Source organism: Rhineura floridana, chromosome 4, assembly GCF_030035675.1.
Source record: "Rhineura floridana isolate rRhiFlo1 chromosome 4, rRhiFlo1.hap2, whole genome shotgun sequence".
NCBI lineage: Eukaryota > Metazoa > Chordata > Lepidosauria > Squamata > Rhineuridae > Rhineura > Rhineura floridana.
The window spans coordinates 131,252,049-131,267,972 of record NC_084483.1 but is presented as its reverse complement, the minus strand read 5'-3'; the positions used below and the strand labels follow the sequence as shown (position 1 = coordinate 131,267,972).

The 15,924-nt window shown below is 39.6% G+C and overlaps 2 protein-coding genes across 3 annotated transcripts in view; one reads left to right on the top strand and one right to left on the bottom strand.

The window, feature by feature from the left end:
• Positions 1-531, bottom strand: part of ERMARD (ER membrane associated RNA degradation) — a 38,218-nt gene extending 37,687 nt beyond the window's left edge. Inside the window, exon 1 of the mRNA XM_061624423.1 lies at positions 95-531. The gene's annotated coding sequence lies outside the window, so the exon portion shown is untranslated. The remainder of the gene's footprint in view (positions 1-94) is intronic.
• PHF10 (PHD finger protein 10) overlaps positions 460-15,924 on the top strand; it is a 19,457-nt gene continuing 3,992 nt past the window's right edge. The window contains exons 1-9 of one of the 2 annotated variants that reach the window (XM_061624426.1): positions 460-753; positions 2,763-2,869; positions 3,422-3,552; positions 4,741-4,824; positions 5,405-5,538; positions 5,659-5,808; positions 7,312-7,421; positions 10,811-10,961; positions 11,388-11,540. In XM_061624426.1, coding sequence (XP_061480410.1) covers positions 685-753; positions 2,763-2,869; positions 3,422-3,552; positions 4,741-4,824; positions 5,405-5,538; positions 5,659-5,808; positions 7,312-7,421; positions 10,811-10,961; positions 11,388-11,540 — 1,089 coding nt within the window. In that variant the 5' untranslated portion in view covers positions 460-684. The remainder of the gene's footprint in view (positions 754-2,762; positions 2,870-3,421; positions 3,553-4,740; positions 4,825-5,404; positions 5,539-5,658; positions 5,809-7,311; positions 7,422-10,810; positions 10,962-11,387; positions 11,541-15,924) is intronic. The other variant, XM_061624427.1, reaches the window with a different exon arrangement.

The following is a 15,924-nucleotide window of genomic DNA, read 5'->3' as shown; positions in this document are numbered from 1 at the left end:
TGAGAAACCACATATTAAACTAATCATGAGTTCTATACATTCATATATCTTCTTTCAAACAAGCAAGGATCCAAATACAACTAGTTTCACATACCCAAGGGCACCATAGATTTGTGTTTCTTGAACAGCAGCTCTGTGATATGCTGGAGAGAGGGCAGCCCCTAGTTTCCCATCGCGGACCTCCCGAGAGTTGGGGGCAGTGCCGCGTGGGGGAGGGGTTGAGAGGGAAGGAGGGGCTCCCCCCCCAAATCGGACCGAGATCTGCCTGGTTGCGGGTGCGTTTCTCTGGATCCAAATCATGAAATCAGATTTTAAAATGGGTCTGGAAAAAAGGGCTGCACGTTGTAACGAAGCCCTGACATATCACTAACTTCAAACACTTAAAGGGGGATGCTCGCTATATATTGCCTATATTTCCAAAACTACTCTGGAGTCTGGACCTTTAAGGCAACCCGATCAGACTCTTTTACTTCTACCGCAAGTTACAGACGGCAATACGGAGCGCGTCTACTGGCTCCCCAGAACCCAGCGAAGGAACGGGAGGCGCTACAGCGGCTGCGCTGCCATATCCAGTTTAGCAGGTGGCGCTATTCTTCGACGCGGTGAGACTTGGAGAGGCTGGGTGGAGCGAAGAGAAGCGGCCGCTCTAGCCACGCCCAACTGTGGCCGGTAGTGGTGGAGGACATGGCGGCTGTTCTGTCTCCGCGGGTATGTGACAGCGACCCGGCCACGCCTGGAGCCCAGTCTTTAAAGGTGAGGAGAACCGCGGCGCTGGGTGGGAGGGGCCCGGGATCTCCCTCTGACGGCTCGGCCTGCTGGGGTGGGAAGGAGAGAAATGGGCGAATAAATAATGCCGGACTCGCGACCACGAATTGAGCAGCTCCCGAGGAGGCAGCCACTGTCCCCTTTCCTCGGCCGCCTCCCGGTCCCCGGGCTCATCACTGAAGAAACGAAAGCCCAGCGAATGCCTTAGAGGTCTGTCGAGTCTCCCCAAAGCCTTGCTTGAGTCGTCCCGCTCCTCCTTCTGGAGTTATGGGTTGGAGCGCTTGCCCTGACCTTTCGGTTTCCTCGCTTCCTCCCTCGGTTATTTCTTGGTTTCATTTCATTTCTATCCTACTGGTCTTCCGTCATCATGGAGTTCAAAAGGGTGGGAGGGAAAGGGGCTGGCCCAATGAATCTCGGTATCCAGGCACAGATCAGAACTGGGGCTGCTAAGTTATCGTGTTCCTTCAGACTGTACCGTGGGACTAGGGTTTGATGCAGTGCATATAAATATATAGTAGGGATGGAGAACTTGTGGTCCTCCAGGTACTGTTGGACTCCCATCATCTCTGGCCATTGGCCAGGCTGGCTGGGGCTGATGGGCACTGGAGTCTAACAACATCTGAGGACTACAGGTTCCCCAGCAGGTCGGTCTTGATGATATACAGACTCATTCCTTAGTCTATCAGTAATACAACATTTACATTTCACAGCAAGATGCCCCCATTTCAGAAGTGTGTGTGAGGAAAATGGACGTGTATGATGCAAAGATTTGGAGCAGTAGTATAGAGTGCAACTTCCACCATTGTATCCTGCTGTGAGATTCCTGTTATGGTTACTTCCCCCTACAAACTTGTTTACTGGGAAGTAAGGCCCGCTGATTTTCAGTGGGATTCTTTTTTCAGTTTGTATATTTAGGAATATAGTTGCTGAAACCTCCTGCAGCTGTATCATTTTATTGAAGGCCAGCAGATACTTTGTGCTTCCTTCAGCAATTACAACACATCTCAGCAATATATGCCCTGGGATAATCTGATTCCATTAGTTTAAGGAGTTTAATTCAAGAAGTGTATCCCACTCCAGCATCCTTTGTTATATTATATTAGATTCTGGAGAAAATCTACTCTTCTTGGATTGCATGTTGATTCATTTGCATCCTTGAAAGTATAGCTGCCCCAAGTGACTCTGTGGGTTGTTCTTATAGGATGGGGAAGCAACAGTGAATGTCCCTAACAGCACCTGATGTCTGAATCAATTGGAGTTGGAGATCTGAATCCATTGGAATTGGAGATCATTTTACAATTGAGTTATAAACTGTGTTTTAATCATGTTTTAATTTGCTATTATTTTAATTGTTTTATACTGTACTTTAATGTTTGGTTTTGCTTTGTGAGCCAGCCAAAGAACTTCTGGTAAGGGGTGGATACTTTCCAAATGCAGTAAATAAATAAAAGAAACAGCTAGATCCCATACTATTTCAGATTGGGGCAGATAACCTTTTTTTTGTCGAACACTTTTTTTGGGGGGGTGGTAATCTGTTGAGGGCCACATACTGGAAGTAGATGAGGCCACCCTGCCTCTCTCTCTCCCCTGCCTTGATATCCAGATTTTCTAGCCAATTAATTTATTTCCCCCAAATTAGTATCCTACCCTGAGATCATACTCAAATCAATTTTCCTGTTTCCCAAGACCATTCACCACCTAGATTCTCTGGCCTCAGTGGAGAAGCTTCGGGATATACGACTTAAAATGTGCCTTGATGTGGCAGTTCCCAGTGTTAGAAAAGGGGAGGGGAAGCATCGAGAGATGCCAGGTGACAGGGGGCTAGGAAGAAGGGCGTGAGGCCAAGGAGAGGCTGAATGGGGATGTGTGCCATGCACTAGAGGTTCCTTACTCCTGATTTAGGGCTTTAAGACTTATACTCCAGGTCTTTGATGAGTATGCATTTTGAGTGCTAGGAGCTTTGCTTTTCAACATTTGACACTTTGCTCTCATCTCAGGATGATACAGAAGAGAATTCAAATGATGGCAGCCAACCATCTAAAAGGCGACGAATGGGCTCAGGGGACAGCTCGCGAAGTTGTGAAACTTCAAGTCAGGATCTTAGGTATTATCAGCATTTTAACACATGCGCTTGATCTTCACTGTCGTGCTTACGCAGAAGCTTATTAACGCCCCATGAACTAGAGATCTGAAATTTTGTACTCATGTAGTCAAATTATGGCCACTGGAAGAATTTAAATATAGAACATCAGTTCTTTCCCCCTCATAATTGGGTACTGAAAGTGTACCTCAGAATAATTAAGTTATTCTCACTCTACCTAGAAACTTAAACTATGGTTAAATAGGAAAAAGGAAAAAAAGAAGTATAGCATAAATCACAATAAACCTGAAAATGGGACATTGTAACATCTAACAGTTGAAATGTAGTCCATGAAGTTTATCTCATAATGAAGGGCAAATTTATTTATTTATATTCTCAAATAAAGGACAACTTTATATTTAAAAAATCATCTTGCCGTTTCACCCGAGGGTACGCAAATAGTTAACAATATAAATACAAAATACTTGCTGCTACAGAACAGGTAACTGCATGTGGGTTGCAATGAAGGACTGTGGAGTTCACCACTTTTTTCATGCTTCATCTTTCTGTGTTTAGCTTTAGCTACTTTCCAGCTGAAAACTTGATAGAGTACAAATGGCCACCTGATGAAACGGGAGAATATTATATGCTTCAAGAGCAAGTCAGTGAATACTTGGGAGTGACCTCTTTTAAGCGAAAATATCCAGGTATTCTGTTACAAATGTTACAAATTAAAATATGGACTTTAAAAAATAAACAAACAGTGAAACCAGAGGGCACATTCACAGGATCCTAATGACTGAGATGCATGTATGTATGTATACACGATGTTCGTATCCGTGATATATGAATGTGTCTTCATACAGGGGCTCTTGGGGCTCCCCTTTGTTTTTCACGCAGTTTTGTCTCTTTTTTTCATTGAGATTTATGAAAACATGATTTACATTTAAAAGGGTTGTTTTTGTAGTGTTTGTCTGCTGTCTTGGGTGTCTGACTTGGGATTTGAATAGATGAGAGTTTTCAGCAATTTTATTCATTTTTAAATCTTCTGTTTGTTTGTTGCAGTAACGAACAGTGCAGTTGTTTGGTTTTCTCGGGTAACTGATGCTCTTGAGCTAGTCACTTTCACTCAATCTCAGGTTCCCCCTGTGTTAATAAGGGAACAATAAGGAGCTTTCTCTCAGTATGACTGTGAGCATGAATGACCCAAAATTGGAAAGAACATTGCACAACTAAAAGAGGTCTGTAGAAATGACAATATCCTTGGCAAAAAAAAGAAAGAATAGATCTGAACTATTTCAGTGCTGTTCTGACTGCTTCAGAGAAAATACAGTGTGGGGAAATCCTCTGAGGTGGCTTATAGCCGAGCAACAGAGGAATCATAAATGGCTTGTGCTTCCTGTACAATTGTGTAATCGCACATCTTCTTTATGGTCAGATGTGGGAGCTGCACATGTGGTTTGTGCCACAGATGATGTATGAATCCATGCATTATACATTGCAAAATAAGCCCAACAGGTGAATGAGCAAGTCACTTGCATCTCCTCCACTGCTACCTGTTGAATGTCTAGCTGCTTTTCATTTGAGCTGGAGACTTTCTGTAGCATGTTCCCATTTTTGTGTATATAAGTGGACTTGCCCCTGTTCTTGAGTTGGTTGGAAGGTGGGTAGGGTAAGCAGTACTGACTTGCTTTTCCACACAAACATGCATCTTGAATTTGTAGAGGCAAAAGTATAACGCATGGGTTATTTTAGTATTGTTTCCCATGACAGCAACAGTAACTTTTTAAGTGAAGTTTAACTTTAGTAAAGCTATGTTTGTTTTATACATTTGGAGAAGTTGCAAAAATCCTTTACACTTTCTTTTTTACTACTTTTCCTCCCTTTTTCTGGAGAGTTAGAAAGACGAGATCTCTCTCACAAAGAGAAACTCTACCTCAGAGAATTAAATGTCATTACAGAAACACAGTGTACTTTAGGTAAGGACAAAAAAAGACTTATTGTTCCTGTTTTTTATGAAGTATTTAAACATTTACAGGAGAGTAAATGTAGATAAACTTTTAAATGGTAACCTTGTTTTTTTAAGTGGCAAACTTGTGAAGATGTGAAAACTGTTCTTCAAAAGATTACTACTCTGCTTAAATTAGATTGGGAATAAACTACAAACAAATATGTAGTATGCTTACCTCAGCCTTATGCTTATATTGTTATTTATTAATTTATATAACTGCTTAATGCCAAAGTAGGTTTCTGAGCTGTTTACAAAGTATAAAAATCAGTTACAACATTAATATATAAAAATCCATATTTAAAATATGCAATAAAACAATATCTTTTTTAAAAAGCAATTAAAAATAGGAGACTTCAAAACTTAATTCTGAAGTTCCATGGAGTGGATCAATGTGCAATTGCCACACACAATTTCCATTGTACTGATGCTCTAAAACTATGATGGTTATTAATCTTTAAAAAAGACCAAAAAACCAAAGGCCTTATTTTTGTCTCTTTACTAAAATAATTCTTACAAAAACATACAAGTAACTTTTTGATGTAATCTAGGTCTAACAGCCTTACGCAGTGATGAAGTAATTGATTTGATGATTAAAGAATACCCTGCCAAACATGCTGAGTACTCTGTCATACTTCAGGAGAAAGAACGTCAACGAATAACTGATCACTATAAAGAGTATTCTGTAAGTAATCTCTCACATTTTATTTGCTAAGTTCTTTACAGACTTAAAGCATGATATTGAATGCCTTTTGGGAGATGTAACTTCTGCCACTTGTCAACTAATGAAAACAAATTGTTTCAGCAATTGCAACAGCAGAACACACAAAAAGTTGAAGCAAGTAAAGTTCCAGAATACATTAAGAAAGCTGCCAAGAAAGCCGCTGAGTTCAACAGCAACTTAAACCGTGAACGAATGGAAGAAAGAAGGGCCTATTTTGATTTACAGACACATGTAGGATGGCTTAACTTTCTTGCTTAAATGACTGTTGGTAGCTTCTTGTTTACAGTAAATTTATGTCAGATCTGTTTCCCCACCCCCCCTCGCAAAACGTACCATTCTGTTTTAAAATTAAGCCGGACATTGGCGATACAGCTGGGAGTCAGTTGCCCAGTTTGTTCTTGGTTGACCAGGGAACTGAATTCAGTTTTCTCAGATAATGCACACTGGCCTCTAGACTAGCTCAATAGTCACTATTGGTTTCAGACACTGAAGGGTTATTCTGATTGGGTATGGGGTCATTCAGACAGAAATCACTGAGCTCACCCTCTGTTGCCCAGATGTTCTGAGATGCACAGCTAACTTTTCTTATCCCCATATTGCTCTACTCCCAGAACAATTTCTCCCCTTTTCTTTACCAAAACAATATGAAAGTTGAATCATCAGTATTGTTTTTACACTTGCATCCAGACAACTAATGAATGAATGAATGAATCTTTATTTTTACCCCACCCTTTTTCCAAAACTGGAACTCAGGGCGGCTTACAAATAAAAACTACACATAGGTAAAAAAAACATACAAAAATATACAATTATACAACTAATATACAACTAATGCATTTTAACTATACATGCATTCTTTACATTTTATTTTTGTGTTCAGTTCTGATTGAAAAGATAAAGAAAATTTAACTTATTTAAAGCATAGGAGCACATAGGAAAACAGCTACTCAAGGTGTGATTCTTAGGCCTTAATTAGGTGGGGTACTGGGGCCATTCTCTTTCGCCTCCCTCTGCTCTCCCAGCCACACATACAATGTAAAATGGGTTAGGAGTATGGAGCTTGTATCCAGTGTAGTAATTTGTTCCATTGGGGAAAGGACTCACTCTTGTCGAACAGAACCTACCCTCCTCTCCTCCCCCTGTGCATCCCTAAATCCATTCTAGCGTTTCCTCCTACCCTTCAGAGAAGATCTGGGGAGGGTGAGGTGTGAGGAGAGGGGGAAAGTTCCATTGAGCAAGCATAAAACCTTGCACTAATAGAACAAGTGCATTGGATACCTCCCTGGATGTTATTTCCCATAATCCCCTCTCTCCTTAGGCTGATACACATAATTGCCAGCCAAAATTTTTTGCATGATGAATGGAGTGTCATACTTCAGATACTCTTACCAGTTGTGCATATTCCATACCATTGTGATCTAGGAAACACATGCATACATCTGTATAAAGATAAAACCCGGGTTACATTATTTTGCATGTGCATGGGGACACACAATCCTAATACATCTTTACAGAATTTTTTAATCAGTAGTTGGCAGGAAGTGTATGATCCATTGCTTGTTGTATAGAAGATGTGGGAATTGGATCCATTCATTCTGATACGGTATGTTTTATATGAGGGTGGGGTGCTACTGACAAATTAATGGTTTTAAATAGATGATGATCATATGGGAAAACAAATCATTTCACAAAATGTGAAACATGAGCTCCTTATTTTTTGTATTAACAATCCAGATTATCCAGGTGCCTCAAGGAAAATATAAAATCTTACCTACAGAAAGGACAAAGGTTAGTCCTTTTCCAGTGGCTCTCATACCAGGCCAGTTTCAGGAGTACTATAAAAGGTATAGTAAAAATAATGAAATACACTGGCTCTGCATCAGCACTGTAAATGTTGTACTTCATGGTTTAGAATAAGTTTTATTTCTAGGTGCAGCTTGTTTACAGAAGGAGTGGGCAAACTTCACACTTTCAGGACCTACTTCATTTTTACTACAATTCTTAGAGATCCACCAATCAGAGCCAGATGCAAAATGGTGGCTCAAGAGTATTCCTTAGAATTAAGGAACAGAATGCCTCTGAATGCATGCTTAGGCCAGAAGGGATCTCACAAGACTTTCACGCACACAAATCTAGGCTTAGGGTTCTTAATTTCAGCAGTCTAACTTAACAGGCAGGAAGAAGTCTTTTTGCTTGTTTTTAAACAATCCTCAGATCTTCTGCAGATTGCCCAATGATTTAATACTTGAGCCCAAGCTACCTTCTCTTTGCCCCCAGTTTACAGCATAAGCATGAGAAATGCTCTTGGAAACTATGAACGTGCTCCGATCCCCTCTGGGTACATCATCAACATCATCATTATTATTTAAGTGCATATCCTGTCCTTTCTCCCAAAGGAGCCCAGGGCAGCAAACAACAAGCAATAAAACAATGAAAACGAAACATCTTAAAAACATTTATTTATTTGTTTACAGGAGGGTCCTGCTTGTTGGCGCCCCACTTCTCGGTGTTCCGCTAATACGGCGGTGCCAGCAGGACAATCAGTTGTAGCGTGGGGAGCTTCAGCGGCTGCACTCCAGCTGACAGTGTGGGAAGCTCACACGCTACAGCTGATCTCTGTCAGCTGGAGCGCAGCGGCTGGAATACAGTAGGGCCCCACTTTCTGCAGGGCTGTGGAGTCGGAGTTGGGAGCAATTTTGGGTGGAGTCAGAGTCGGTAGAAATGTACCGACTCCGACTCCTTCATAAATGGCAAATGTATATTAACTAGTAATAACAAATTTACTGTAGTAAAATGGTAGCACAAGGCATTTCATCACCACCAGGTGAATCCAGAGCTTGGAAAAGTTACTTTTTTAAACTACAACTCCCATCAGCCCCAGGGATTGGGCTCGTGGGAGTTGTAGTTCAAAAAAGTAACTTTTCCAAGCTCTGGGTTCACGTGGTGGTGATGAAATGCTTTGTGCTACCATTTTACTACAGTAAATGTGTTATTACTAGTTACATTTGCCATTTATGAAGGAGTTGGAGTCGGACAGTAGAAAAATAGAGGAGTTGGAGTCGAAGGACTGGCGTACTGTCTCCACAGCCCTGACTTTCCGGCGGTTTTTGCTTTTTGGTACGGGCCTGGAACGTAACCTGCCATATGAGTGGGGCCCTACTGTATTATTAAATAAATGCATATCCTACCCTTCCTCCCAGAAGCAGCCCATCTCCAGTACAGATGAAGACCATGGACATCACAGTCCCATCACCCAGTGTGTATACATAGAGGTGCATGCAGATGCTACATCACGCTGATGCAGTGGAGGTTGCTCTATTAGGGTGAATGCGGTGTTATCCCACTAACTTCATTCTGCCCTTAGCCAGCCCCCATCTGCCTATCTTCTTGTTTGCAACCAATCTAGGGGCTGGCCCTGTCTGTCAGCTTCTTTCTCACAATCCCTGTGGAACAGGGAGGGAGATGGAGACAAAACTAGAATTAGTTGGCTCCACCTGTCATCGGCTGTGGTGCCACCTACTGTTGGTCTCTCTGCCTTCCATCATATAAATCCCAATGGGCACCAGCCACCAGTAGGCTGATGTGAGAAATAAGAGGCCTCTGCATTCCTGTCATATCCCTTTTCAGCCTTCTGCTTATTGAAGAAATGTTTGTGAGGCGGGTTGTACAGGGAAATGGGAGGTGGACTTGTTCCCTTCATTTGTTGCAGTGGTCTGGAGTGTCCATGTGTATGAGCACAAAGCAAGGCAGGAACTCATGCCTTCTGATGGAACCGCTCCCCTCCATGTGTGGGCAGTTTTGTCTACATGGGCCAGGACTAAGCTCTATAGGATTTTTTTTTCTGCTTGCAACATCAGGATTAGTATAATGGTCAGCTTGGGAAAGTGCTTGTGGTGAGAGAATGGTGAACGTTTATGTACCTCTAAAGCTTCTGTGTCTCTCCTGTATAAGTTATCCTTTGAAAAATAAGAGTGGAAGGGCAAAAAGTGGTGTCTGTTGGGTTTTTTTATAACATCTAAAGCTGATTTTTCAGGTTCAGTGAAGTTTCCTTAGTTCTAATTTCCTGCTTTTGATCAACTGAATCAGATTGGGGCTTTGCCTTTACTCCCATCTTATTTCATTGTGTGCTGTATAGAGGTAGTTTGATTTCAGAGGATCAGGCTCTTAACACATGAGAGAACACTACTCCTGGTTCACTCTACAGAATCGTCAAAAGTTCTTGGATCCTTAGGCTTTTATATGTATAAAAGTGAAAGCTCACAAAGCTATGCCAATTCAATATAAAATTGGAATGTTAGTGAAAAAAGGCTGTAATTTTACACACATTTACCTGGGGAATAAGTCCCATTGAACTTACCTCTGAATTGACTTGTATAGGATTACACTGTAAACATCTCTCTACAGTACAGTCAAATATTTGTGTAAATAGCATAGCAATGGTGTGCAGACGTTTGTATGGTAAACATATATATGTATGCCCTTGGGCCTGGTTCAGAAGCTCCACATGGTGCAGAATGTGGCAGCCAGACTGCTGTTGGGAGCACGTGGCTGACGAAATGAGACACCATTGTTAAAATATCTGCACTGGCTACCCATCTACTACCAAGCCAAGTTCAAAGTCCTTGTAGTAATTTACAAAGAACTGAACAACTTAGGTCCAGGTACCTTAGGGACTGCCTGAACCTTTATATCCCAGTTCGATCACTGAGATCTTCTGCAGGAGCATCATTTGTCATCCCCCAAGTTGGCGAGTCTATGTGACAACAAGAAATTGTGCTTTTGGTGTCATTGGCCCAGTATTGTAGAATGCTCCACCAACAGAGAATCAGTAGACACCTTCTGTCTGACTTAAAAGGCTGCTGAAAATTTTTCTGTGTCACCTCGATTATGAGGCAATTGAGAAGATATCTTTCTGCAATAGTTAATGATTTCCGACTTTAAGTTTTTATATGGTTTTATAGTGTGTGTATATATGTTGTAAACCACTGTGACTTTTTATGAATAGTGGTGTATAGATATTTTTTTATAAATAAATAGATATATCCATGTGTGTATGTATTCTTTACAGCTTTTGTGACCTATTAGATACAAATGTATTCATCAGAGATGAGTCGCTGTAAAGAATTTTTTGAAGTCCAGCCTGTTTGTATCACTGTTTGTCACTACACAGTGTTTATCAAAATATCAGTATAAATGAAAAATGGTACTGAAAAGAATTATGTCTTCATTTCAGATACTCTCCAGATGAACTTCGATATTTGCCGCTAAATACAGCTCTTTATGAGCCCCCTTTAGATCCAGAACTGCCTGCTCTGGATAGTGATGGGGATTCAGATGATGCAGAAGAGCGTGGTGATGAAAAGCGGAAAATGAAAGGCAATTCGGTGAGCTAAACTGGTATGCATGTGTGTATTCAGTCTTTGATTAACAGAAGATTGCTAATTACAGAGGATAAATACCCTGTTGCTGCCAAAGTGTTTTGTAAGGATAAAGCACTAGAGATATTTTTGTATTATTATCTGTATGCCTGTTGTTACTTTTGGAGGAGCTCTAGTTAACCTTGTGCCATTCTCATGACTTGTTAAATGTAAGCGTCAGTACTCTTAGCACAGAGCACTGAATTTTAGGATCAGGCTATTAGTTATTTCATTGGGGACCTCTGTGGTGAACAAGTGTCCTATCCCTAATCTTGAACGTAACGAAGGTATGGTTCTCCTCTTTACTCCATTTGGCTGTGACGTTTAGAAAGAGCTCTTTTTTCCTTTGTCAACTCCAAGTAAACAAACAAAATTATGGTGTTTTTGTTACAGGACAACTCGTCTGGCAATGTGTCTGAAGGTGAATGCGCCCCTGAAAACCAGGAGGAACCTTTTCAGGGAAGACAAAAAACAAGAGAGAAAAATTCTACACCAAGAAAAGAGGGTTCCAAACGATCTGTATCCAAATCAGTTCCTGGGTACAAGGTAGAAGAAAAAAGCCCCTGACTCAGCTTCTTTACTGACCAGCCTCTCTCCCTGAAATATTTAACTTTTTTTTCTTTCAAAAATATGGAACTTCTGCTTACTATACTTGACTAGCTGCTCTCCTGTTGTGCATTGCTGTTTGCTTCCTTACTTCCTGTTGCTTTATTTTACTTTGGGCCTTACTGTTTTGTTATCCTGGCTGTGGAGTGGCTTCTATTTTCTATACCTAAATTGGTTCCGAAGCAGTTGCAGCATGAAACCCCATTATAAAAGAGCCCCGCCTCGTGTTGCCGAGTTGAGGGTGTTTTGTTCTTTTACTGTCATCAGAAGGTAGACGGCTACATACCAAATATAACATTGGGATTTAGTTTTAAATAGCTTGCTCATCTGTGGACTGGACTGTAAAATGTTGCAGTAACGTTGCACATTATTTTCTTAACTCTTTCCAGGTAAAAAACATGTTAACTGTTTTGAATGCGAGTCAGTAATAGTAACCTTAACTAAACTTCCCTAATATGTAGGATGTTGGAAATCTAAATTTGATCAGAGCAGCACTGCAGTGTTGTTTTTTTGGAGAAAATATTCAGTTAGCCTAAGAACGTGTTTAGACAATACTTTGTCACCCTCACTTTATGTGCAGTTAGGATCAGGAGCCGATCAGGAGAACTTGTGTGGTTCTTCCAACCACTTCCTCTAATTGTGTGAAGAATGCCTGAACCTGAAGATCCCATAATATAGATCTGAAACCCTGCAGTTTAGAAAGTGGCTCTGTATCACAGGGTAGGGGAGATCTTGGACTAAAAATGGGATCTCCTTGTGGGGTTTACATTGTTTGTGAGCACGATAAAGGGGCAGAGAGGATGTGATCCTGAGATTGCTCCTGATTTTGTTGCACAGAGAATTGAGTGGGAAAGAAGTTACTATCTGAACAGGCCCAAGAATTTGTCTTAAACTTGTTGTTTTAAATGGTGATTATTACATCCAGTTTTGCAATCATCAATATTAATGATGAATTTCAATTTAGGATTAAACATGCTTCTGTATTTCAGTGGGATTTCATGTTTAGTGTTAAGAAAAATAAGAAGCAATAAGCTATTTGGTTTCTGTTGAAACCAGTAGAAGATTTGCTCTATACTACAGTCAGAACAACGTAAGGCATGTGTATAGGAAAGGTTACAGAAAGAAAGTTAAGGACAGTAATACTGAGTTGCCAAAATGGGGATTGAACGATATCTAGCCCGAGAAGTTCTGTATCACAAGTAATTTTAAAGTTCTGCAAACTGTTACGAAACTGCATCATTTGTATTTAAATGCTTTTTAAAAATACTTCAGTCTAGTCCCCTTCCAGTTTGATTGTGAAGCTTTCATTGGGAAAGACTTCCAGGTATACTGTTTTAACTGGATAAATGCTTTCAGACTATATTACAGAAATGCTAAATGTCAGCTATATTTCCTTTCAGGAATAATTTTTACGTGATACAAATAAGAGATTTAAACTTGCAAAACACGTCTATTTTTATGTATTTGCATTGTGAAATGTTTACTTTATTCAAACTTAAACTCATGCCAGTAATATATGTAATTTATGAATTCCAAAGATGAGGCTTGACAAGGATTAGTAGCATTTTTAAACTATAGATATTATGTGAACAAAGTCCATAAGATTTAGCAAATGTTTGGCTAGTCTGTCATTGTGAGGCATCATAGCATAAAGAACTGTTTGGTGAGGCTTTTGTCTGCTAAAGATAGAACTATGGGTAGTATTAAATCTAGTCCTACTTAGAGTAGACACACTGAAGTAAATAGGCATGGTTAACTCAGTTCATTAATTTCAGTGGGTCTACTCTGAGTAGGGCTTAGTTGAATACAACCCTACCTTTTTTCCTTTCAGTAATTGGATTTAAAAATGAATCCAAGCGATTGCTGGCCACTGGTTCAAAACCATATTTTAGTATCTGTGGATGAATTGCAGGAAAGTCTATGCAAGATCCCCTGTTGTGAATGTTTGTTGTGCTCTTGTGCAGCTGCCATTCATTTCAACAGGGCTGGTCCTGAGTCTTTCCTAGTGCTTTGGGCCACAAGCAGATAGCACAAGCTACTTTGAGAATATAAGATGCCAACACCCCCATTTATGGCTATTCTCATTTCACCATCATTTTCACTTCGGAACACCTTACTTTTTGTCAGGCCAAAATGTTTTTAAACACATGATAGGTTTTATAGAATTAAGACATAACAGGTATTGATACATCATGTACCTAAATAAGCCTGTAAATGGGACTTTAACTGTTGTCCCCAGAAAAAATATTTATGATTTTATTATGCAATATTCACTACCCATATATCATCCTATACTAGTCTAAAACTAAAATTCAAGTATATGATTTACAATACAATATGCAAGCATACTGTTATGCCATGGAAAGCAAGTATTATAGTGGGTTACTTATAGTAACCTGTTTTTAAACAGGCAACTTTTACTATTATTAAGCATTTGAAACATTTTTCTCTCCTCATGGGGAAATGGTTCCCCATATACTGTTCATATGTAACCATTAATATTTGCTGTTACTGATGAAGGACTGACAGTTATAATTGCACATGCAGTATTCCTTTTCATAGTAAGGGAGATTTGCACATATGTAAGCTGAACATGCAGCAAGAAACTGACTTGCCCTTTTTCCCCATCCCAGAATTTTCTGATTCATACTTTTTGCTATGAAAATAGGAAGACCTTATTTTCTAGCAACATTATTTCCAGAAACATGGTATGTTTCTTAGCTATTTGGAGGTTAGCTACAGTTTAGCTGCTTAAATTTGGTTGGTCGGGTTCAAATGTAACATTCCTGGTCCAAGAAACCATGGTTTTGGAGTGGGAACAAGCAACAAGCTTGAGCACTCCATCTTCCCCTTCCCTCCTCTGCCACACCAGGAAACTATGGTTTAACAAACTAGGAAGTCTCCACTGAAGCTTAAACGTGTTCTTGCTTCAACAAACTATGGAGTTGTATCTGGCTAAGGCATACTTAAGAGTAGACTCATTGACATAAATTGATTTCAGTGGGTCTATTCTGGGTATGACCTGGTCAGATACAATCCCATCGTTTGCTGGCCCAGGAATGTTACATATAAACTGGGCAGTGTCTTCAGTGGTATTTAATCAGTCTACTGGATTGCAGCCTTTGTCTTAAAACCAATTTTCAAAGTAGCAGGACAGGAAATCTTGTTCTTCACCCTCTTTTGAGAAGTTGAAGATGACTAGGATAGCAGTATGTCATTGTTTCCCAATGTTCCTGCAAAGCCATTTTTATTTTTCTATTTTCACTTGAATTCATTTGAAATGTGAACAAGCTTTCCTTTTCATTTCATTTTATGAGGGAGCACATCCAAGTCTTTTGGAGGTTCTTTTTTAAATTAGTATGCTGTGACTATTTCACTCCTAGTTTTGTAGAACTAGGAAAAGGGGGAAAGCATTATTAATATATGCACCTTCACCAGTGTTTCACATTTAAGAAACAAGAGTATTAACTGCACATACCATAGCAGAGATATAGTGACTCAAAGGTTGTTTTGCTTTGGGTGATTTGAGAGAGAGTTTGCTACTGTATACTACATCAGTAGGATATACATATGGTAAGAGAAATAGAGAAGTGCACTTGCTGTTTTGTTTTATATTGATATTACTTAAAACACACACCTTACTAGTAGAATGTAGCAATACAAGAGGGAGAACACTGCAGGAATGAGGGTTAATCCTTTTGTTGGGAGCAGCAGGGTATTAAAAAGGTATACAAGTAGGAGTAGAATAGCTGATAGAAATTTTTTATATGTATGTTTTCTCTTCCGTGGTATTTATTATTTTGTAGAGACATTTGTGAATGTTAGTCTCCTTTTATCATTCAATTATATTTATGTATAAAACAGGTGGACTATGCTTTTTAAAAAAATAAATAAGCAAAAAATTATTTATGAATGCTTCTGTCATCTTTTGAAAAAGAGCTGTTTATAAATGCCTTGTGGGTATTTAAGCAAAACTCTGGAGGCCAGGCAAATTAAAGTGCCCTGAAGCCCTAATTTAATGCATTTATATAAAATTCTGGGAACTTTTTTTGCTCAACATTTTAGTTCTTTGAAATTATTAGGAAATGTCAGGTTAATAATATATAAATTGGTGTTAATGGCTGGTTTTTTACTTTTGTTTTACTCATTACAATTATTAAAAAGGGTTTTTTTCCATTTGATAAGTGAGGTTTTATAAACCAGTACTTTTGATTATTTAATAGCAACCAGAACAATTTAAATCTATGTGGCTTCTCTCAGCATAACAGAAACATTATTGACAGGGATGTGTATTTGGCAAGGGTAACTGTTAACATTTCATTGT